At 37.6% G+C, this 25,285-nt stretch overlaps 1 protein-coding gene across 1 annotated transcript in view; it reads left to right on the forward strand.

Moving 5' to 3' along the window:
- Window positions 1-22,422, forward strand: part of PRIM2 (DNA primase subunit 2) — a 91,705-nt gene extending 69,283 nt beyond the window's left edge. The window contains exons 10-13 of the mRNA XM_064710090.1: window positions 9,151-9,277; window positions 10,117-10,199; window positions 16,837-16,905; window positions 21,831-22,422. Of these exons, the coding sequence (XP_064566160.1) occupies window positions 9,151-9,277; window positions 10,117-10,199; window positions 16,837-16,905; window positions 21,831-22,058 (507 nt within the window). The 3' untranslated portion in view covers window positions 22,059-22,422. The remainder of the gene's footprint in view (window positions 1-9,150; window positions 9,278-10,116; window positions 10,200-16,836; window positions 16,906-21,830) is intronic.
- Window positions 22,423-25,285: the final 2,863 nt, after the last annotated feature.

Consider the following 25,285-nt stretch of genomic DNA (forward strand, 5'->3'; position numbering starts at 1 on the left):
TTGAATTTGGATCATGATTTCTAACAAACTTAAAAAAAAATCAATTACAATAGTTGGGCTTCTTTTTGTACTTTGTTACCACAGTTATTTCCCTGTTTTTAGAAGTTTACAGCAGGCACTGAAAGTGAGATGTGTGTTACTTCTTCTGAAACAGTTCAGAGCAGTCTGGTAGTGGAGCTTCTTTATTCTTCTGTTCCCATTTTCTCTCCAGTCAGGTAATCTTTTAGTCAGAAAAAACCTAAAAGGATAGGAAAATAGTCTTGTGGTTTTTTGAAACAAGCATTCTTTTGTTGGGAGCAGAAAGGCTCTTGTTGTAATTGCAGTCTAGAGTTGAAATATGTCTTGATTATAGTGCACTTTGCATAGATAAAATATAAAATGCTCTTTGTATGTAAGCAGTTCTCTTCATTATGACAGCAAGGGCTGATACCTGGTTTTCTGTACTTCTGTTTGATCATTATCTTAAAATGTGATTTTTGTCTTTTATTGTCTTGTTAATGAATAAAAAAATCTGGTTTTACAGCAGAGTTTTTAGAGAGAGAATGCTAGTGATCTTGAGCCAAACTATGCTGTTAGGAGAGCACCAATATCTGGTTTACTGTGTTCAAGAGGGTTAATAAACATCAACTATCCATGTACTGTTTTGTCTTTCATTGCCTTGCTTTTGTCATTCTTTTATGACTGCCTCAAAAAAGCTGAGTGTATGTTTCTAGAGTAGACATAAGGAACATACTTATCAGCCTGAGGAAATTTATTCATTACTCAGTCTCTTTGTAATTTTATTTTAAGAATTACTTGATTTGTTTCCCCAATGATCAATTAATCTAGAAAATAAGTAATTTTTTTTTTAATTTGCACTTATACTGAGGATTTGCTGACATCTTGAAACATGTGATTGGGGCTTAATATCCTTTTGTTCTGTCCCTGATCCAAAAGGTTAAACCATGTCTCGGTAAAAGCCAGGGGTTTTTGTCACAGTTGTATCAAATTTTGATAACTGTGTCACTTTGGTTGAAGGGATGTTTTTCATTTTTCAGTCACTGAGTCGCTTTGAGTGATGCTGCCATGTTTGAAAGTCTGAGGCTTAGGGTAAAATTCAAATAAAATTGTTGAACATCATATGAGAGCATTCTTGTTTAGGGAATTGATAGGGCTTGCACTAGCAGCAGGAAATTAGCTTTGGACTTTGGGTCCCTGGCCAGTCTTCATCCCTGTTCTCTGTAAATCTGTAACACACGGTGCTGTGGTGTACATGTAAGTATGGATTTCTCTCAGTTTTGATACAGACAAACTAAACTTCTCCTTGGTATACATTCTCTTTACACTTGGATTATAAACTGCCATTATGACCAATAGAAATCTAGCCTGTACAGTCAATAGTGCCCAGAGAATGATTTATTTTATGAGCCTCCAGAGCAAATGGAATTGCTCCCCAGACTCCTCTGGTTGCATTGACCACCATTGATGATAATGAGAGATGTCTGGATTTAGATGTTCGGACTGGAATCTTATTTCTGCAGATGCAGTTAGTTACTATTCTACTTCTGTTGAACTTTCTTAGTTAATAAAAATAGAGAGAGGACCCCCTCCCTCTATCCCCACCCCCCAACAAGCCACAGGTGATCCATAGTAAATGTGCTGAGCAATGCCCCCCAGTCCCTAAGCAGTGACCAGCAGCACCCACACAGCTTAGAGCAGTTTGTGTACCGAGCATGATTTCTGTGGTCTGGAATATCCCTTGGCTAACTTTAGTTCTGGTGCACCTCCTCACTGGCACAGCATGGGAAACTGAGAAGTCCTTGACTCAGAGTAAGCCCTAATCAATGTGTTAACAGCATCATTCTCATACTAAATTCAAAACACAACACTGTACCAGCTACTGGAAAGAAAATTAACTTTATCCCAACCGAAACCATCAGAATAATTTAGATACAGAAAGAAATATTGCAGTGTTTTGAAGTAGCTAATAAAATCTTTTGTAGGTGACCAAGCATGTGCCTAAGAAAAATTAAGTTGTTATAGAGAAGGCTTTAAGATGTGCTGTGCTGATAATTTGATGCACTGTCTTGAGGCAGAAGACGGCCTGCTGTGGTTTATGTTTTCCTTTTCCAAGTCTTGGTGCATGTAAATGTGTGAAAAACTGTGTACATAAATTGTGTATTTAGCTAAATTATATGAAGGCAAGCTTTGACTGCTGAAATTAAAATCCTACAGTGTCAGATTTTAGTTCCTCAGCCCCACACTTTATGCTCATATGGGTAGTTAGCATACAAGGTGTTTGACTGATAAAAAAAATTTCTGATTTTCTTAGAGTAGATAAAACCTTCTCCAGCACTAAGTGATTGTTGCCTCATGTAGTTTGGTAATCCTGGAACTGGAGAGGAAAAGGTTTTTTATACTGCTGTGGATTGGTCTGTGCTGACTGCTGCACAATGTAATCGTTTTCCAGCTCCGTTTTAGGTGATGTCTCTGATCTGTACCTTTGAGGTAGAAATTGGGCTACAGGGTGGTAATTTAGGACAAATTTTTGTTGTTGGCAGATAGAGAAGTATTTATTTGTGCTCCTAAATACAACTATGCTTGCAAAAAGATAATCTCAAGTTGAGGTTATTTTAAGAATGAGCTTAAAAAAAGTTGCTTGGATAAAGATATGCCAACTAAGCAGTGTCAACAGTAATGATTTGAGTGACTGCCTAGGAAATGAATGAAGAAGAGAGAACCAATTATTTCAGCAGATACGTGACTGTGTGTGATAAATTTATGAATCTGAAGCTGTTATCTACACAGGCTCAACAATTTTAGACAGGAAATTACCCAATGACTGTTTCAAAAAAAAGGTGTTAAGCCATTACTTCTTTGAATTTTGCAGACTTGGAACTAATCAGGTGGTCAGTCAAGAAGCTAGACAAAGTTAGTGCACCATTTAGCTTACATAATAGACTTTAAATAAATAAATTATGCATCTATTCCTTTCCCTGAAAAGAATAGATGCATAAAATCTTACAAGAATATATAAAAATAGTTTTAACTCAAATATGAAAGTTTTGTGGAAGTGTGAACCTGAGCATACAGGGCTTGCAAGACCTTTTAGCAAATTATTTTCCATCCTAATATGCATGCTGAATATCAGATTTGATAACAAATTTAATGGGGCTCCTAGTTATATGTACAGATACTAATCTGCAGATATGGCAAGGGGTATAAGGAAGGTCGCTGTCAGTGCTGACATGATGCCCATTGTTCAGTGACTGGAGTGGCTGGGGAATGTCATTTCTTGTAGCTTTGAAAGTGTATATTCTCTTACAGCAAACTGATAATTATGGGGCACACATGATCCATGCTTTCCTGCTCTGTCTGTTGAAAGCTTTCCTTCAAGGGCGAGCATACACCTGCCAAATGGTCCTTTTGAGGTCCATCCTCATTCCATAGCTAAAGATTCTGTGTGCATTTATGTGATCAGAACTTGTAGAAAAAAGCTTTGCCTATCTGGATCTTTTCCTGTCTGGAATATGGGAATCTAGTATTAGGCTGTACCAGTTGCAAATTTATAGCTTTTAGATGTCTGTATTTATATCTGTCCCTTTTTATTTCTACTATAATTTATAACTTTTTATATCTTCTAGTGAAGGCTATCTAGTACAGTACGTGTGTCTTAACTAACATTTATTAGACAAATTAATCTGTATTACCCAGATACTCATGTGAATGCACCACATAAAAGCAGAAGATAAGTTCCTTGCTACAGTACACTCATCTATACCAAGTGATCTGTCTCCTAAGCCTCCTTGGTTCTGGCTTTGGACCGTTGTTTTTGTCCCACTTCTCATTACCCAGAGTTCTGTTTCTCATAGGGAGGAGTTGTCTAAGAAAGCCTCAGTGTCACCAGGATGCCCAGTATCACCATTAGCACATTCAGTATCATGCAATGGACGTGCCAGTTCATTACAGCAGACACTGGTGCATGAAACCTCAGAAATACCCACTTGTCTGGTCTGAAGTGACATCACCTGCATCCTGCAGCCATGCCTGAAGGAAAGAGAGGTCCCTAAAAAACTCTGTCTTTAGTGATCAAGTTAAAGCTTGGAGAGTTGACTTGCAGGTTTTTTTTTAAAACAAAAATTCACACTGCTACTAATGCCTAGACTTGCACGTTCCAAGATCCAAGTCACAATTTTTGGTAGGGCTGCCTTTGTCTCAACTTTTTTGCCTTAGTGTGAATCAGTTCATTGCTTAAACAAGATACATTTCTGGATCTCTTTCTCCCTTGCCAAAGCCATGGCCCGTTCACCCCACACATAAATTATAAATGTTGCAGATTTTAGAAAGCTCAGAGAGCTGAATAGAGGCAAAGTGAGATAGTCCTGATGTGTGCCATACAGTTAAAAAATTGGAGAGAATCCTTACTGTCAAGTGTGACCAGTGGTAGGTCATCTCAGTAGTGTCATGATGCTGCTTCAGTATTACTGTTTCATAATAACTTTGCAATTTCTGTTGATATTTAGAACAACTTTGGTGGAATGTATAGATGATACCCAGCTTTTCTGTGAATAATTTTTTTGTTTTGTGGGAACCGTCAAGCACAGTAAAAGGAAAATGTACTTGCTCCTGCAGCATCATTACTCTTGAGCAAGTTCATATCCGGATTCATAAGACCCTCAAAAGTTCTTACAAAAATCACCAAAAATTTTTGGTGATTTTTCAAATCACTTAATTTGAGTCTGACCTTTTACAGGTTGTTGTCATAATGCCCTTTTAATAGATTGCAGTTGGAATGGATGGTAATAGTATTTTTGCGGGTTTTTAAGCTCTTTCTCTAAAATAGTTTAAAACTATTAGAATGATCCTGCAAGCATCTACCTGCATGATATGTACTGTCTATAACTTATTTTGTTCAATGAACTCTAATTGAACCACTTCAATTTGGATCATTAGAATAAACAGGAAGGAACAGATCCCTCTGCCTTCTTGTTTCTGCAGATTTGAAACATGTCTAATTTTACCTTGGTACTTTTTCTAGCAAAACAGGTTGCTCCTTATGTTGGTTTTTTTTTTTTTTTCTTTATGCACATCCTAGAGTAATGGTATTAGGAAAGAATGAGGCTGACCATGGAGTTCACTCCCCAGTGTACAAGAAGGCTGTTCTGCAGGATGGTTTTCTGTAATGAAATGTCCCAATTCATGGCTTCTTCCCTCTGAGAATGACTACACAGCCTGTCAGATACTGGCCCTGCTAAAATCCTGCTTCCTTGATCAAAGACGAGAAGAGCTGAATCACAGGGATGAGAGAGCTCTCAGTGATGTGTGTAACTGCACATGTGCCAACTTGCACCACGGAGCTGTGTTGTTCTCTGCCACCTGCCACTGCAAAAAGAGAGAAACAAACAGGATTACAAGAAAGCAGCAAGAAAATATCCAACCTGTCCCAAGGCTGTGTTGTGTTATTATGTAGCTGTTGTTTCTATTTACTGCAAGAGCTGCTTCTCAGCATAAAGTAATGAGTTAGGTACTAAAAGTAATTTCAGTGGGCATTAAGGCAAGTGATGTGAAAAGTACAGCTCAAGATTTTAGTGTACAGAGCTGTTAAAGAGGGGTGTTAATTTTCTAGGAAACTAAGCAGTACATCCTGAAGCATTCATGATTTGCTTTACCTTTGGGGAAAAAAAAATTAGTCTAACTTAATTGCTTGCTCAAATATCCTTTGTTAAGAAGATGAAATGTGCATTAATTCATCTTTTGTAAAGGAGGAAATATTCCAGAGCTTCTGGGTAGAAGAACAGGTGGCTGCAGGATCACAGATTCCATCTTCAGTTTAACAGGTTCATGCAGAGATTGGAAATTAAAATGCAGACATCTTTGTATCTGATCTTTGCTGCTTTTCAGGAGTAACCAGAGCATGTGCAGCTCCAAGAGGAGCAGCAGCAGGGCTTGGCCAGCATCTGCTGTGTCCTGTGAAGGGGTGGGGAGCTGTTCCCTTCCAAGTGAGAGCACACACCCAGGGAATCTTTCCAATGATGAGTTGGTGAGCCCGACTCTGTTGCTAGAAAAAGTGATGTTCGTTTGCTATTAAACCATCCAGTTCTTTTATCTCCTGAGCAAAAAGGTTCACTAGATAGGAAGGAGTATTCCCACCTGCTTGATCCTGCCTGTGGCTATGCTAGAAAACAAAATGCTATTTTCTCTCTTTTCTTCCCCTTCCTGCTTTTTAAAAAGTCTTTTGAAGTAAAGTCACTTTGTCAAATGCACAGTATAGATTAATTAGTCAATATTTGTTCAGAGCTTTGGATGTCTTAAGCCTTACTAGGGATGAGTGCTGAATTTTAGTCTGTTTGTATTGACTTGATTATGAGCAGCATCTTGATGGAAAAGTTTCTTTTTTACTCTTTGAGTCAGGTGCAATTTAGGATTTTATTCTCAAAGTTTGTGTATATTTTATACACATTTATCATGTGTATTTGCATATTATGTTATAGAGTTTTAAGTAGCTATATTTTCAAAATCATTGAAGTGTTTTATATGAAACAAATACATTTATGTTTCTATTTTGTTTTTGTCATCTTTAGACCAGTCAAGAGATTTCATAGGTATATGAATATTCTGAAGTACTCTTTGGACATCCACAGGCCAAATAGGGAACTACTTTTATCAGTAGAAATGAGAATATCCTTGCAGTAGTAGTGTTAGCAGTGGTATGTTTGAATGATTTTTCTCAGTATATTACATTGTCTTCTATCAATAAAATACCAGAGTTAGAGTAAAAAAATTAATTTAAAATGTTTTTTGAGAAGAAAACTTAAATTCTTATAGGTATTGTCTATATTTAGATGGGGAATTTGAGTTTAATGCTATAATTTTGACTTGAGCAAAAGCAGAGTTGTTCCTTTTATGTATTGTCATGGTTCTTTTTTAAGGCAAAGAGATACTGAAAAGGTGTAATTCTAAATATGATGCTTCATTAATTTATCTGTCATGGTTTGAGCCTGGCACAGAGCCAGTGCCCCCATGAAAATGCCTCACCCTGGTGTCTGCTGTGAGATGTGACCAGGAATAAGCAAAACAGGCTCTAACTTAAACATAAAGAACACTTTATTACTTAAACTACAGGAAAATAGGGAAAGAAAAAAAAAGAAATTGAAAACCTTACAAAAAAAACTTTCCTCCTCCCCACTCCCTGACTTTCCCAATCCGATACATTCTCCCAAAAAACACCAACTGCCCAGCCCTGGCACGACACTTTAGTATACTCAAACTTCAGTTCATGAAGAGGAAAGGAGTCTTTCTCGTTCCATAGGCTTCTCGTGGAAACACACTGAAACCTCGTGTGCTTCCTTGTCACTTCGGCACCGCCCGGAAAGTCCTTTTGCCGCTTGTGACATCTTCCTTCCATGCTCAGTGCTCTCACCACCGAGACATGGCCAGAGCTGCTTTTAGGGTTGTCTTTCAAGGATGCCTTGTCTCACTCCAAAAAGGCACAGTCTCTGCTTTTGGGACATCTGTCCCCCCCATATTTTTCCAACCCCCTGGGGCCGGGGGGTCCTCACGAAGAACCTTCCTGGTTTTGAGGCACTGCCTCCCCCTAAATGCAGTCTGTGTCACAGGAACAACTGAGTCCATAGCCACGAGAAAAGTCCAGCCAAAAGGCCACTCCAAATCATCTCTCCCCATCCAATCATCTCCACATTCTTCGGGCCAGGTCTTTATCTTATCTCATCTCTTATCTCCCTTCTTATTCAGCTTCGAGGAGGATTAGCATTTTTGCAAGGCCCCAATCATGCAAGAAAGGGTTAAAAGTTTTCAGTCTCTGTCTGTCCTGGGACGAGATGATACTCCCACACGTGCTGCTGCTGCGGCCGGCCGGGCACTCTCCCTCCCCCTTCTCCTCCTGGCTGGCTGCCATCACATTCGGTGCCGCCGGCTCTCTCTCTCTCTCTCTCTCTCTCCGGGGGTGGGGGGTGGGGGGGGGGGGGGGGGGGGGGGGGGGGGGGGGGGGGGGGGGCTGGCTGCCCGAGGGCTCGATGTCTCTTGGGGCTCCTCCACCCTTCCATCCTTGAAAGCCCCCTCAACCCCCCTCTCTGTCCAGGCCCCGGGCCTACCGCATGGCTGGACGGGGGAAGAGATCTGACCTCTTCGAAGCGACGTCCCAAGAGAGAGTGCCAAGGGCAGTGCCTTGCTTTTAACCCCTGTGTATTCTCGGAGGTGTGTCCAAACCCCACTGGCCACACCGGACGCCAGTCTCAAACCCAAAACCTTCATTGGTTTGACCACAGCTTCCCAGAATTCCCACTCCTTCCTGGTCAAACCACGACATTATCATATTTGTGGTTTTAGAACTTGAAGTATGTTATTTGAACAAATGTTCCTTGATGCCTTACAGTAGCTAATGCAATTTAATGGAATCTGTATATTAAGTAATCTAATTCCTCTACAGATTTTATGTCACCAATTACCACGTAAAAAATGACATGAGCTCATGTAATTGAATGGCTTCCACAGGACTTATCTAAAATGATATACTGATAACTTTGTGCTCAGCTGTAAAGATAAATGTTTGATTACATCTGTATACTTTAGAAGATTTCATTTTTTTGGAGGAGTTGGTAGTCTGTTGGTAGACATAAGAGAAAATCTTTTTTATACAAGCAAAGTATACTTCATTTTAGAATCTGAAAAATTGAACTTCAGTGCTGAAGCAAAGTCTAGGTGCAGCATTATACTTTGGGAGAACAAGAACATAAACCTGAGTAAAGAAATCTGAATTCTGTTTGTTTTTTTTTTTCCTGATCAGGCAGTCAATTGATGGACATTTGTGAAATATTTCAAATTACCATGTTGTCTCCATTTACTAATACTGTGGGGTCCAAAACTTTGATTCTTATGTCATCTTATCTTTCAAGCCATTACAGAATCAGCTGAAAAGACCTTAAATCAATGAAGTTACACACTTCTTTTGAGCTGTGTTTGTAAAGCACATTTATGTACAAATGTGTGTTCGTGTAATGTAAAACTCAAAGCTAGCAGCAAGCAACTAGGTTTTTATTTTCCTTAGTTTGAGTATGTTTGGAAAAATGATTTTGTTATTCAATATTTCTATTTGCAGAGAAGGTAGAATTCCTGACCCAATATATAAGAATTTTTTCTTCTGTTTTTATTCAGTTTGACAAAGGATATGCTTACAGCATTCGCCACAGCTATGGGAAAGAAGGAAAGAGAACTGATTATACCCCATACAGCTGCATGAAGATTATCATGTCCAATCCACCAAGCCAAGGGGATTATCATGGTGAGTTCCTTGAGGGGGAAAACCCCAAGCATTTACAAACAACAGAATCTCTTGGCTAGAGAAGTTGCTCCCTCCTGTAGTCTTTTAAATTGTATATTGAATTTCCAGACCATAGTGGTCTTGAACTAATCTCTTTAGATCAGACTTGATAACTGCTGTTTTTACCTACATTGTGTCATGCAGCTCAAGGAGACTTTAGATGTGCAGATACTTTAAGAAATTACCAATTGGAGGTGTTCTGAGACATGAATTCAGTCATACAGGAAGTCTGAAGTTTGCTAGAATATTTTAAGAACTCATACAACTGTGTGACTAGACCTGGGAAACCTACACTTGCTTCACTGTTGTTATGCTAAAACTGAGTTGGCATTCAGTCGTGTCTCGAAACTCACTCTAGGAGTTTTTTCCTCCACTCAGGTGGTGGAACTTTCTAAGTTACTGATAAGGTGATATTTTTACAATGGACTATGCTTTTAAAGACCAGTTGACCCTCATTACTGTTATTTTCTTGGGTTTTTTCCACAGCTATTAAATGTACCAACACTGCCACTGTTAGTAAGGAACTAATTTAAACTCTTTTCCTGTCAGTGAATAAGAATTGTGGCCTCTTTATGGTGGGATATTTTATGTGACTCTTGAGCCTGTGGTGCCCTGATAACTCTGCAGTAAAGTAATTATTTAAAGAAAAAAAAAGGCAATTGTACACACGGGTAATTAACTTTCCTATTAATAAGCTGTTAGACAATTAGGAGCAGCTTAGCTGGTCTCTTGAGTGCCTTACTGCACTAACTCCTGAGTAAACAGCCTTGTTTGTGAGCTTGCTTATTTTTTACTGTCAGGGTGCCCATTCCGCCACAGCGATCCCGAGCTGCTGAAGCAAAAGCTGCAGTCTTACAAGATCCCTCCCAGTGGAATAGCTCAGGTAAGACATGTTTTGCTTGACACTTTCATTAATAAGGCTCTGCTTTTCAATTTTACTTTCAATTTGTGTAGGAATGCCATATGCAGTTTGTCACTGTGTATTGTGAAATATTTCTTCTTATAAAGGTTTTATACCCGAATTTTAACTTTCTGGCTGCAATGCTCCCACTGATGTGATGATTATTGTCACTACCTTTTATTGTTTAATATTGTGAGGAGGTTTATTCCAATAGTGGATACAATCCAGAATTTTTTTATACTTTGTTTTACTGCACTGTGATTAGAAAAGAAGTTTAAATAATTATGGCAGTGTTTCAGAGAATTTATTTTTATTCTTGCAGTGACTTGTGGATGACTACTATGTAGCCAGTACACAAATGTAATTCTTTTCTATAATAAACTTCTAAAATCCATACATTTCTCATTATCAGTTGTGCTGACTTCCTCTGAACAACAAAAGCATATAAAACACCTAATGAAATTAAGCAGAAGTTTTTATCAGCTTTTAAAAAACGTGAACTTAAATTGAAAAATCTATCTTGTAGATAGAATAAAATGTAGGAATTGGAACTTTGAGATGTGTCCTGAAGAACTGTGTCTCCCACTGCATTCTCTAGCAAGATCTTAAGGCAGTAAGAGGGTGTCATCATTTTCATTGAAAGAAGAGGTACTGGTGAGATTTAAGCTGAGACCAAACAGTTCTGTGTATTTACTGGCTGGAACCTGCTTTAGATCCTTAGGAGAAACCTGCTTAAAGTTGTTGTGTTTAGTTCATATGGAATGTCACCATTGTTGGTCAGGCATCAACAGACTGTTGTACCAGATGGAAAAGAATGTGAAAGTTCCACTTAAAGCAGTCCCTCTTGGAAGGACTAATTAAGATACAAATTAAAAGAGAATAGTTTTAAAGAGTTTATTGTTCACTATAGTAATTAATGACAAATTCCTGAAATACTCACATTTTTTGTAGGAGTATTTTTACCTTTTTCTCTTTTTTCCATGTTTTCTTCTGGTTCATATCAATAAGCATCTATATATCTGACTGGCCCTAGAGATAATTTTCTTTGGTTTTTTTCCACATATATATATATATTTATAAAGAATTGATGCTGGTCTAGGACTTTTTATCCTGCTAATAATTGGAAAGATTGGTGAGGATTTACAGGCTTAGATCCCTTGCTGTATGTGTGGGTCAGATTTAGTAGAGGTTATTTCTTCAGTGAATTTGCACAGTAAGACAGTATCTTCATATTTAATGTAGTTCCTTATTTAATGTGAATTGTGATTTTATTTTTGTGTGTGTATGTGTTTAGGGCTTTTTGTTTGGTTTTTTCTTGTAAAGTAGAATTTGAATTCACTAGCAGTCTTATATTTTTTTATCAAAAGTGACTAAGAAAAACTGTCTCCATCAACATCTTTCTGCCCAGAAATGGATATTGTCCTTTCCATGACTTTTGTGGTGTTTAAGTGCAATTAGGGTAAAGGGCTCTTCAGTGTCCACTCCTAGTTTTAAACAAAAAAACCCCCAGCAAATTATACACCCTCCATGCAAAACCTAATAAAAATAAAATAAAATAATGTAAAATAAAAAATGTTGGCTGTGCCTGGCTTCTGAGAAATTAATCTTTTACATCAGACAGTCTTTGAGATATCCAGTAGGAGAAGAAGAAGAAAAATATTTGCCATCAGTCTCCAAGTTGTCATTATTGCTGCCTCTCCTTTTTGCTCTGTTTTCATGGTCCAGTAATGTTTGTGTGACTAAGAACAGGTCAGGATCCTTCAGTCCAGACAGGGCTTTTAGGAGTCTTCTCTGATGTTGATGATGGTTGCTGAGTATCAGAAATGTTTTTTTCCTTTAGCTCTGTGAATAGACATTAGGAGTGGATGGTTTACCAGTCTTTCAATGGTCTCATGTAACTAGACTGGCATTCACTCAAACCATACCCTCTGACTCTTAGGCTGCCTGTTAACTCCAGGTCCAATGAGAGCTCCCTTACAAACTGGTAGATACTTATTTTTAATTAATGGTTTGGAGCTTGACCTTTCAGCTTTGTATTTCAATAAAAAGTATGTTTTTTTCTGGGGCTCAGGACCTCTTATGCTCATTCCTTGTTCTGTTCCAAAATTCTGGGAATGATGCAAAATTTTTAAAATATCTATTTTGGATTTAGCCATGCACTGGGGAATTGGTCTCCCGATGTGATTTTCATCTTTTGGTTAGAGTGCTCCATGTCTGCCCTCCAAACCCACAAACAAGGCCCTTCCTTGTCTTTGAAGCTTGTTCCTCATGGCTGTTATGTGAGCCACAGTGGGGATAGTGTCTAGCCCTAATGGTTATGCTTTTACCCAGGGTGCTCAGTTTTCTAGGGTTGGTCTCAGCCTTCTGTTTCTGGGGCTGTCCATACTCTTGACATGCACCCTTTCCTTTAGGGTTCATAAGAGTGTCTGAGTTTTTCCAATTCAGATGAAGCATTTGATTGCTGCATGGCAGGAACAAACCCCATCCTAAAGGGCTTTTTCACAAGACTGGGTCTGAAAAGGGAAAGATGATGTGATGATGGTAAAGAGCAAATGCTGCCAGATCTCACATGACTTCAGTAGTCAGTCTGAGCATTAGACTGCTTTCATTACATTCGTTTTGTAGTGTTGTCAGTAATGAAAAAAGGGATCAAAGCATTTGAATATGTGACTCTCCTCACTATTAAGTATTTGGATCTGACCTGTTGTTCCAGTCTAGATTTTCTGAGGCTATATCTTGTCTAGGATTGTATCTGCTGAAGAAATCATCTCAAAGTAATGCAGCAGATGACTTATAGGTCTTGTCTAGTTATCTAAGTGCTTGAAGCAGAGAGCTAATCCTGATGTTTATTCCAAGAACTGAATTATTTAACTTGTATTTTCACATTTTCCTTACATTAGTCTATATTTGTGATAGTAGCTTTTTTTTTTTTTTAATGCTTCTTGGACAAGAAGCATTGGCTGAGCATCTGATATGTGGATGTGTAAGTGCATGGCATTTGAATTTATAGTGTATAATTTTTCATTTCTGTCTCTGGTATACTGCTAATTAGGTAAAATCCTCATGAAATCAGGTTTGATAACAGCTAATCAATTTGAAGAATATAAAGATTAAAGAATATGTTAAAATATGTTTTTACATATGAGACATTGAACAAGTGCATGTAGTGACAGGGCAAGGAGGAAGGACTTCAGACTGAAAGAAAGGGAGGTTTAGATTAGATAAAAGGAAGAAATTCTTTACTGTGAGGATGATGAGTCACTGGGACAGGTTGTCCAGAGAATTTGTGGATGTCCCATCCCAGGAAGTGTTTAAGGCCGGGTTGGATGGGACACTGAGCAATCTGGTCTAGTGAAAGGTGTCTCCATCCATGGCAGGTGGGTCTGAACTAGATGATCTTTAAGGTCCCTTCCAACTCAAACCATTCTTTGATTCTGTGATTAATGCATCTGTTCTGATGCTGTACTAAATGCACTGTAATTTGTTGCCTGCACATCTTACATATAGAGAGATAGAAATGATAGGCTTTGAATTAGTTGTTTCAAAATATCTATTACTTGTTTCAGAATGTTTTCTTGCAGAAATTACCTTCTTCCCAAATCATGTCAATACCAATAGCAAAAGCAAAAAGTAGTAAAAATTTCTTGGTTTACAAACAGGAGAAACAGAGAGTCTAGACTAGTTCTTTTTGCTTTTCTACAAGGAATAAAAGCATTTTATGGAAAAATACTTATGTCGGTGAACAGCAGATAACTTCAGAAGAAGGCTTGTTCTTTCTAGTAGAATTTTTCTCTTAATTTAAAAATCTTTTTTCCCCCTATAATTGGGTTAAATTAAAGGTTTTGATTAAGTTACTCACTGAACTTTGTGTAATATTCTTCAACAGATTTAAGGCTTTGGTGGGTTGGAGATTCTTCACAGAGATGGAAATAAATAAACCAGTCTGTGCCTAGGCCTCTGATACAGCTGTATGTTTCTATGAATGAAAAAAATTCCATCAAAACACCAAAGAAAAGAACTGCCAAACCTGCAAAAAAACCCACCACAAGACCACCACAGTGGAAAAAAACTTAACATTCTCCCTGTTGATCTAATATTGTAGAAGTTTTAGGTTATTGCTGTCTGTAAAAATATTTTCCCTTGCAGCTAAAGAAAGTTTCCAGGAAAAGTTAGAAATTAATCACACACAACTGAGTCTATGGTAGAAAGATTTTCATGATAAGTTAATTCTGCAATGTAAAAAAAACCCCAACCCAAACTCACTTTGAGTAAGTTGAAAATAACAGTGGATAATTATAGAGCCCCAACTGTCCTGCTCTGCAACATCTTCACTTTGAGTGCTGAGGATCTGTAAAAGCAGGTGGCTGCATACATCTGCCAAACATCATCTCAGCCTCATTAGCAGTCAGAAGAGCAACATCAGAAAAGCAAGTTGCAGATGGCAGTGAAGAAAAAGGCACATAACAGGAAAAGTCCTTGAGTGTGTACCTCTGCTTACAAAATAAAGCAATGCAGTGTAAATGGCTTAATGTATGTAGAGGCAAAAGATTGCTGTGAATGAAGCTTTGAGTGCAGGTCTGTTTCTGGGAAATACTAGGGAAAAACAGCTGCAAGCTTGCTTTCATTAAGGACAGAAATGTAGCAGAAAAGATAATATTTATTAGGGATGGTAAATCTGTTTTATTTTAATAGTTTTTCTATACAGAAGACTCCTTTCTAGCTGGGCTTCATTCTGTTGCAGGGTTTAATCTTTTTTGTTTCCTCTTAGCAACTTCTTCCCTGATAAAGCAAGTTAATCTACTAAAGCTATTCTTCTTCAAATATGTTAAATGTGCCCCTTATTCCCCCTCCCTTTCATATGTGCAAAATGGAACCTGGTCCTCCATGATGTGTACAGTTGAAACTTAGATATATATACTAACTTTTTTAATCTCTTTTAGGGTTTACACTAAGAATCAGTGCATACCTGAGTTTGTTTGCTCAATTAAGGTTCTGAGATTTAAAATGTTTACACCTAAATTTAGAAAACTTTTTATTTATATCATTTTATTACATGTAATCTTGATTAAATAAGAGGAATTTGGGGGAAATTGTGAATACTTATGAACTAGATTGAATTAGTTGACTTATTTCAACTGGGAAATTCAGGTTAGACAGGTCTGAATGCTACAGAATATCATGAATGTTTCTTTTATCTAACCAACAGACAAATAGGTCTTCTGATAATCACTTCATATTATGTGAAAACCACTTTTTAAGAAAGTATATACATATAACATGGTTAGCATTTTCTTTAAAATAGAGATGGCTCTTTTGTATGGCATGGATTATATTGTAAAGAACAAACAAGCAAATGTTGGGCAATATGAAATTGAGGTGTTAAGAATAGATGAGTTTTTTCAATCCTTTACTAATTTTTTCCGTCAATTTCAAGGAGAGAGGAGAAAAATAGAGATATATTTATGTACACAGATAGTGGCAGATTTCAGACTTCATTGCCTAGCTGGCCTTGGCCTTTGTGTTTTACAGAAGGTTTAGCAGGAGGTGGCAAGAGAGATAGAAATGTAATCAGCTGGGCTATTACAGAGAAATAATGGGGCTAAGTACTTTCCTGGCAGTGTGTTGCTGTTTTTATCCATTCAGCAAATGTAATTTATTTATATAGCTGTCAATAAATACAAGGCACCATCCAATAATGAGTACAGCAGGGATTTAAGCTGTATATTGCTGTGTTTGACACAAAGGTCAACCTTGGGAAATGGCTTGAAATTAACATTTCTTGAAAACTATTTTTCCTTCCACTGAGGCTATCTCTTAATTCCAGCAATTTTCTCTGTTTGATAAGCAGAGAGAGCATACATTTTGATTATATAAAGGAGGGAGGAGGTAATGAAACTTTAAAATATTCAACCAGCATTGCATTCTGGTGATAAGAATGGGACTTCATGCAGCACAGAAGAGATTACCTGAAGTAGAATTGGAAAGCAAATTGTATTTACAAAAGATGGCATGATTTTCCTAATGCGTGTTCAAAACAGCCTATTCACTCACATATTCTGCTGAGCTTGACTAGAAATAGCTTCATTTCTAAAAGGACAAATCTGATTGAAGGTAAAAGCATTCCCCTCTCAGAGATACTTGTCTAAAGGATTTGCATTAAATTTTCTTGATGGGAGCACAGTAGTATTTTGCTGTGCATCTGCATGAACTGGTAATGGGGAAAATAAAAATACAAATCATGTCCTTGATTGCTTCATGCTTCAACCACTTGAATTGCTAGATTTATGTCTGCAATTATAGAAGAGATGTTGCAATATGATAGTTTGACAATAACTGTCACAATGATATTACCAAAATATAGATTCAACTTATTCTTGAAGTTAAGAGTATTGAAATTGCATTTTAAGGGTCGGGCGTACCTTCCTGTGGTTTTATCTTGTTTTTAACGTAGCCAGGGCATTTTTAAAATGCTGTCAGCTATTTGTAGGATTCTCAGGTGTGGTGTGCTGCAGATGTCCGTGAGCTGTTGCACAGGGCTGTCCTGGAGCACCCTGTTGTTGCAGGTACCAGTAAGTTTTACGTGTGCTGTTTGTGAGTGTCTCGTGTCTCTCCCGTGCAGGTGCTGGAGCTGGTGAAGGGCATGCATTACCAGCTGGCCTGCCAGAAGTACTTCGAGCTGACCCATGATGTGAGTAGCTGCTCCTCTTTGTTCACCCACCTAGTCTTGAGGAAGGCCTTGGAAATCATGAATGAAGCCCAGAGGCTGTTTTCAGTTTGCCCATGCATCATTAGCTGTTTTGCCTTGTTAGTTATCCTTTCAGTAATTTCAAATATTCCTTTGTAATTTTCTGTATTTATATATTGATGTTATTAATACCCTCAATATTACAAGGTGTTGTAAAATACTATGCTGTCTTTCTGAAAAAGTCAGTATGATTGAATCTTACCTATTTCGAGCCATTTAGCTTTTTCAAGATCCTGCTTTTAATCAAATTTGTAGGCTTTCATACATTGAGCAAGTTTGATGTGTTTAGATAGAACACATAAAAACCTTAGAAAAATGAAGGGAAAGTATCTAAAACCTCTTAATTAAATCTCCCAGCATTTTCATGTACCTTTTGTTAATTTTTATTTGGTGTTTATTCACATATGTAGTCGTGTGTGATTATTTTTTTAAATCAAGATGGGCATTCTCAGAGCTTTCCCATTTGTTTAATTGCAAGCAAAGTTATCTTAAAATTTTCTCCAAAAAATTTTAACATAATAAATGGTCACACTCCATCTCCTGTGTGATTTCTTGATTCAAAGAACCAGCGTTTTCACTGGTTCAAGATTCCTTGTCATCAGAAAACCCCAGTGAAGCACAGCTCTTCTTACAGCTTTGTTCTCTTCACAAACCAAAAATGGAAGCATTCCTTTCAAACAGCAGACTATGGAACAGCCTTACTAAGAATATGGATGAGGATTAGATGACCCACCCAGAGGCATTTACCACTGACTTTTTTGTTCTTAACTGATTTTCACAATTGATTTAAGTGGAAATGTTTGTCTTCACATATTTCCAGATGTCATATGTATGAATGTATAGCAAAGGTGTAGCCTGAGCCTGTGTCCACTGTTGTTTTGGCTGTATTTTGAGAGGAGCACTTTGTCTTATGGTCTTGGAAAATGTGAGAAAAAGTCTACTAATCTGGAAGGAAATTCAAAATAATATCCAGTTTTAAATTTAGGTAATACTTGCTCTGTGTAAGCGCATGTCAGTAGAAATAATAATTTCTCAAGATGACTGTGGACCCCAAGGTCAACATTCATCAAAAGATAAATCAGTACCATGCATTTTAGGAAAGCTGTCTTTCCATTCTTCCATAGGAAATTCCAGAAAAGCATTATTTTTATCAATTTTGTGGTAATATAAATATCTGTCTTTGCTGCTTGCACTCACAATCATCTTTCTGCTTTGCCCTTGATATCATTTCAGTAAGAGAAAGCAAAATACACACACACACACACACACTCACACACTCACACACACTGTAGTTTGAATGGCACATGCTTATGATGGCAATTTTTTACAGAATTTAGCTGGTTAACTTGTTACCAGCCTGCTTGGACTGATTTTTCTGTTCTACAACTCTATGCTTTATTAATTTTTAATTTTTTTTTCTATGGGGAGGTAAAAGATGTGTCTCTGAAGCTGGTGACCTTTACTTGCAATCAAGCCTTTCCTTTCCTGTATATCACTAGCAGAGTTTTCCATTGAAGGAAAGTTCACAAGAATGAAGTAGCATAACTTTGTTTCTTTGAGCAGGGAACAATCTTAAGTAAAATTTTCATGGAAGTTAATGGACTTGCTCACATGGAGAAATTTAATTTAAATTATGCAAAAATTTTACAAAGAAAGTGTTGGATATGTGTTGGGAAGAGCTGTTGGTGTTGCCTGCAATTCTTGAAAGTTAAGGTGTATGTCGGTAAGATTAACTACGAATGACTTTGTAATGGACACTTGTTAAAGATTTTATTTCTCTAAGTTCACAGGGTCAGCTTCAGTAGTCTAGTGCTTGGCACCAAGGCTGTGCTAACACAGGCAGCTGGACTAGAGTGAGAATGCTGAGATAGATTTTTGGGGGGTGGTGATGGGGGTTGTGTCCTTGCACTTCAGTGCTGTGTTCGAGCAGCATGGGCTAACAAAAGCTGCTGCTCTGGGTATTCTGTGTAACCTGGGCTTGTTAACTTCAGTGCTACACCTCTCCTGAGCTTTGGTTGCACTTTTTCACAACCACAGAACAAAAGCAAACATCATTTGTATGGCCCAGTGCATGGACTGGCAGGAGCCTCCATGTATCTTAATACATGTAGGCAATTTGTTAACTCTTCAGTAAGGGTGCAAAAGGAAAGCTCTAGCACCATGATTGCTCCACGTGGTTTTTCTCTAATATTAGCTGTAGCATTATCAGCTGTCATTTTAAAAGTTCTTGGTTAAAACCCAAAGATGTTACAGTTTCAAAATGATTATTTCAGGATTTTCAAAACAGTATTTGCTATAGCAGCAATATTAAAGTGGAGTTTGTGTGAGAGCCAGTATGTGCAAAATGTGCCAAATCCAAAGTCTTGTGTTAGTATCACCTACTTAGATGGATTACACAGTTGTGTCTGAAGTGCCAGGTCTTTTTGCTTGGTTAAAAGCTTAAAGTTTTAAAACTTTTGCATGTTAAAAGCTTAAAGTTTTGGCTGCACAGAACATACATTTTACTTTGGCTATGGTGGATTCCAGATAGATTTACCAGTGTGAATTGGCAAAGCTGTTAGAGAAATCTGCTTTCTCTATTTCTTGTAGTAAGTCTCAGCTATCTTACAAACTAAGTTAATGATGAGGCTTTTAAAATTAACATGCTTTGATCTATATTACTTAAAAACATTGTAAAACTTGCATAAAGTTGTATGGGCAGTCTAATGTAAAAAAATACTTCCATTTCTGTATTCAAATTTCTTGTGAATTTCCAGGCAGAGCAGAAAATTTTTATTCAAAGAAATGCTTACTGAACCTTATTGAAAATTACAGAGAACAGAATTCTTTTTATATCACTATATTACAAATGAAGATAATGAAAAAATCTTCCCCCTTCTCTTTTAAAGCTCTCAGAAAAACTTGATGATTTGAAACTCTTTTAATTAATTGTTGTCTGCGCTTCATCTGATAGAGTTTTATTTAAGTAGCATTCAAGTTTGAAAAGGAAAAAATGGTTCATGGAATAATCAAATCAACAATTTTAACTAACAACCCATAGACAACTTTTAAAAACACACAAATTAAAACCCACAAATACCATCAATCACCTCTGAAGACATGGTTGTAGGCTCCATTCATACAATGAGCTGCTTCTACAGCTTGTTCCAGACTGTTGGGGAGAGAAGAGTTAGAATAAAATTAAGAGTTACAAAATAACTCTTAAATTGGTCTGATGAGAACTGAGATTTTAAGGTTAAAACAACCAGAGCTCATTAACAACTTCTAAGGGAAAGCCACTTTTTCACTATATCACTTCTTTTTAAGCTATTTTCATGTAAAGAAGTAATTTAGTTCCCATGTAATGAAAATTGGAGCCTGGATGAAAGCTGGCTGGATGAAACTCATCCAGATAAAACTAAAATCAAATTCAGTGATGACTTTGGGTTAGGTTTTTTGGGTTTTTTTTTTCATTATGCCTTGGAATACCAAATTAGAGTGCTAGGACTGTTACTTTTAAGATTTTTCAAGCAAGGTCACTGACTACAGTTGCTAATTCATGTCTGAATAAGATTTTGTTATCCATGTCACCATTTTCTAATGGAGCTTAGCTAGGCAGTGGTAATGCATTTAATCAGGGTTCCATTTAGAGCACACACTGATCCTCTGCTTTATGATTATTCACAAGCAGCTGAAATTTAAATTGGTGGGGTTTGGCATATTAAATTAGTCACAGTATGTCCTCAGGAGACTCAGTGTGTGTGCAGAGTTGCTTATTATGCCTGAATTGGCCACTCCCTTCTGGGAAAAAAGGAATGCAGTGGGAGCAGAAATTAACAGGTATACGACTCTGAGTGTTCCATGGTGTGTTGTACCCCATGTTTGGTAAGTCTTCCAATGTATTTTAAGAGCAGTGTTTTTTTTAAAATGTTCCTACAATTCACATGAACTCACAGGCAGATGAAAGGTGCAGGTTGCCTTGAATAGGAGGTGAAAGCACCTTTTAAAGTAAGCATTTCCAACTTCTGAGCCTCCCAAAAGAAATACAAAAGTTATAACTCTGCTTCTTGGTCATTACATAAAATAGCTTCCTATTAAAGCTGAAAGCTTTCTTTATTTGAAGAGCATCAAGTGAATGTTCATTTTTCAAATAATTCCAGAGTTGAAAGAATGCATCTGCTGAAGTAAAAAGTAGTAGTACATCTCTGCTGCTAGTTTTCTGTATTTTTAGCACTGAAGACTAAATGTTCTGTGGTACTGGTTGTGCATCTAGAGTCAGGTGCTGATGGTGGCACTGATGGAGCAAGGACAAGTTTGATCTCTGGGGCTTCTGTGTTAGCTCACTCCCTTGTAAATATTGCATTTGTGCCTTCTTGGGAAACCAGGGAAAGACATGAAGCTCCTCTTTTCCATTTGCAGTTTCACTCTTATACTTAAGATCTGGATTTATACTGTGCAATTGCTGCAACTTCTAGCAGTGTTTTTCACTTTCATTTGCACTCTGAGCCTCTCCCACTCCCTCTTTTGGATGGTGAAAGTCCATTTTAAGGTGTAGGTTCAATGGTCCTACATCTCTAAAGAGATGCCATTTTACTTGTGTGTTTTTAGATGCTTTGTGATGTTATTTTTTTTACTATAGTAAAGACAGTGTGAAATAATGTTTGAATATGCCAAAGTTATTTTATTTCTGCAATGAAGGAAGAAAATTTCTGATGAAACTAGATTTGTGTTATGCTAACATTTACTGAAGCATTATTTACAAACCAATGCCTTTTTCTTCAACAAAATTGGAACTTATTAAATTGTTAATTAATCTGTTCTTGAATATGAAGATGAGAACTTTTAGAAGTAAGTGTAATAACTTGGTGTTCCTTTCCTTTTATGTGCAGATTGATGACATTGGGTTTTCTTTGAATCATCCTAATCAGTACTTCACAGAGAGTCAGAAGCTGTTAAATGGTGGTAGAGAACCGAAGAAGGAATTCAATAACTCGGGAAACTTTCAACAAAAAAATAATAGTCAGGAAAGCATAAATTCAGGTTCCACTCCTGCCTCTTCAAATGAAAAAGCTGATACTGAACTGGAAGGACTGGAAGCATACTTCACTGAAGACTAAGCAGCTGTGTTATTTGGGTTATTTTTGCTTTGTTTTATTATTTCCCTTCTCTAGCTGGATTTGTCCCTGTACTGAGGAATATGCACTTCACCACCTGGAAGACAGAAGCATTTAGTGCTTTGAGAAGGCTGAAAAAATGAAAGATATATATTGAAGCTGTAATTGCATCCAGTATTTATTCTTACTGCTTTAGGAAGCTGTTTTATAGGGTGTGTTTAAGGATGGGAAATGAAACTTTCTTCACAATTATTAGGTAATTTTTGCCGGATTTACCTTTTTTTATTTTCTTCAAAATTTTCAACTATTTTCATCCCCTTTTGTGATCACTTTTCTGTGTATCATCGTAATAAAAAAATTGCAAGCCAAAAGTTTTTTGTGTTATTTTTTTAACTATACTGGGATGGTAATTAAGTAGGTGTTCTTATGATCAAAATTGCCCTCTGGAGGAGTCTGTCTGGCTCTTCTGTATGAGAAGCTGAGGGAAATCAGCTTCCTAATTTGTACCTTGGCTCTAAATTTAGAGAGCTGGTTTTGATAGTTGGAAGAGAACCTAATCAGAGTTTAGACACCTGTATGTAAGAAAGTAATAAAAAAAAATATACTCTAGCAACTGACTCATTATGAGGAAGCTAAAAGCTTATTAGCACATATTTCTGTGCAGCAGTCATGCTGATGTAGGAAGTGGTTTTCTTTCCATCCAGCCTGTAATCTCAAAGGTACCCCAATTCAGTTTGGAGTTGAGTATTTCAGAAGGAATGCTGGCCCCCAGCTTGTGAAGTGCAAGCATCCAAGACAATAAAACATCTCAAAGCGTTTCAGGATCTAATGATGAAGAGGATGTCACTGTTGGGTGTTCAGCAGAAGGAGGCTGAGGAGCTCCCAGACTGAGTGGGGCTTTAAGTGCTGTGCTGAGGTGAGGAGTGCTGCCCTGGCAAGGGCAATGACAGCAGCTGCCACCACTGTCACAGCACCCAGCGTCGGAGCTGATCCACGTGGCCGTGCACTGGATGCTGAGCACGCTGCATCCCTTCTCTGCATGTTTTGGGAGGTTTACTTTGTGCTAGTTTTTGTCTTTACACTGTAGCTGGAGTGGTCAGTAGCAGGTGCAGGAATGTGCAGAATGTGCCTTTTGTGTGAACTGCTTCCAGAAGGGACCCAGTTTGCATGCATGCAGCCTGATTGGCAGCGTGAGCCAATGCACAGCAAATGGAGGTGACTTGAGAGATTGCCTTGAAAATGGTGAACATTTCAGACAGTCCTAAATCCATGTAATTTATCCTGGTTTTGGCTGGAATAGAGTCAATTTTCTTCCTGTAGCTGTTACTGTGCTGTGTTTTGGACTCAGAATAAGGTTGATGACACACCGATGTTTGAGATGTTGCTGAGCAGGGTGTACTCTAAATCAAGGACTTTTCAGTGTTCTGTGCTCTGCCAGGGAGCAGCTGCACAAGGAGCTGGGAGGAAGCACAGTTAGGACAGCTGACCCAAACTGGCCAAAGGGATATTCCATACTGCAGAATGTCATGGTCAGTGTGTAAACTGAGGGGAGTCACCAATTCCCAGTCAGTGTGTGGTGAGCAGTTGTATTGTATATCACTGCTTCCTCTTGGGTTTTATTCCTCTATGTCCATTACTATTATTATAATAATACTTTAAGTTTTTGTTTCAGTTATTAAGCAGTTCTTATCTCTACCCATGAGGGGTTTTTTTTTGTTTGTTTGTTTGTTTTTGGGGGTTTTTTTTGTTTTTTTTTTGTTTTTTTTTTTTTGTTTTGTTTTGTTTTGTTTTGTTTTGCTTTTTTTTACTTTGATTCTCATCCCTTCCCCTCATCCCCTTCCAGGAGTTTGTGGTCTTTGTGAGCTTTCAGGTAAGCTTACTGATTAGAGATGCCTTCCTTGTTTTCCCCAAGTACACATCAGGAAAATCCAATGAATTACAGATGGAAGTGTGTATTCAAGGTCTCCATATTTAAGTGGTTATTTTGGGTGTATTTCACATCATGATACTTCAGTTGTTATTTTTTTAAAGCATATATAGCATATTCTAAAATATATATCTATTTGGAGTCCTTTAAAAGCCCACAGAAGAATCACTTTTTTTCTTCTTGTACTCATGAGCTACTCTTGGTAATGGCATTATCTCAACATTGAAACTTCTACCTGTGGTATCTAGTTGACAGAAAGAAAAATAAAGACTTTCACCCCTTAACATACTTATGTGCTTAGACTTATTTGTCTAAGTCCCTCAAATGCTGAAGGATTTATGGTATTTGAATTGGACAAAGGTTATGATCAATGGGTATAATTCAATCCCACAAGGAACCTGAAATGTTTATATAGGTAAATTGGTTGAAAAACAAGTATAAAAATGGTTGGGATAATGTCAAGAATGAATTATAGCTGTGAAATAGATACCTAAATGCTAACTTGTTAGCAGAGGAAGCCCTGCAAGACTTTAGAAGAGGGTTAGGGTGGGTGAAAAGTAGATCAATGGCTGGAGACTTGAAGGTGGTATCAGTGTGTATCTGTTGGGGGAGAGCAGGACTTGGTGTTTAGGCTGCAAAAACAAGGAAGATGTATGAACTCTCAATTTCTCTTAGAATAAAAATTACAACCACAATGGAAGCATCATGAGAAGCTGTGTTTCTAGCTGAAAGTTTTCAGCCAAGTTGAGGATGTTTGTCATATAATCATAAGCTTTAATTAAGATGGTTTGTGAAAATGGGATAATGAAATCCGTATAGTGGAAGATGATATGGTGCAATGTTTATTTTTTCAGAAGAATATTGCATTCTACTCAGATCAGAGCTGTATCATGGGAGATGTTATGCAAACAGAAAATCTCTGCCATGCTCAATGGCCAGACTCATAAAGTGAACTTCAGTAAAAATAATTTAGATCAGAAGTGTCTTTGCTCAAAGTGAACCAGTCAAGTGGATGCACTGGATGAAGTGTCATGGTCTCTGTTGCACTGTTCAAAGTGGATGGCCTGGCTGGCCCTTTTGGCATTAAAGTCTGTGACATGTGGATTTATTTTTATGCTTAATACAAATTTAATCTCCAAGCTGAAAGTGTCCCTGCTTCAGGCAGCTTCTGTAGTGCTTTTGGGTGGGATGTAGAGGCAATCTAAGAGAGATGGAAGAGTCAGAGATGTGAGATTCACCCACTCAATGTTCGGGTCTTGGAACTCTCAGTGGTTTGGCCAGCTACAGTTTTCAGAGAGAAATT

This window comes from Zonotrichia leucophrys, chromosome 3 (genome assembly GCF_028769735.1).
Source record: "Zonotrichia leucophrys gambelii isolate GWCS_2022_RI chromosome 3, RI_Zleu_2.0, whole genome shotgun sequence".
Lineage (NCBI taxonomy): Eukaryota > Metazoa > Chordata > Aves > Passeriformes > Passerellidae > Zonotrichia > Zonotrichia leucophrys.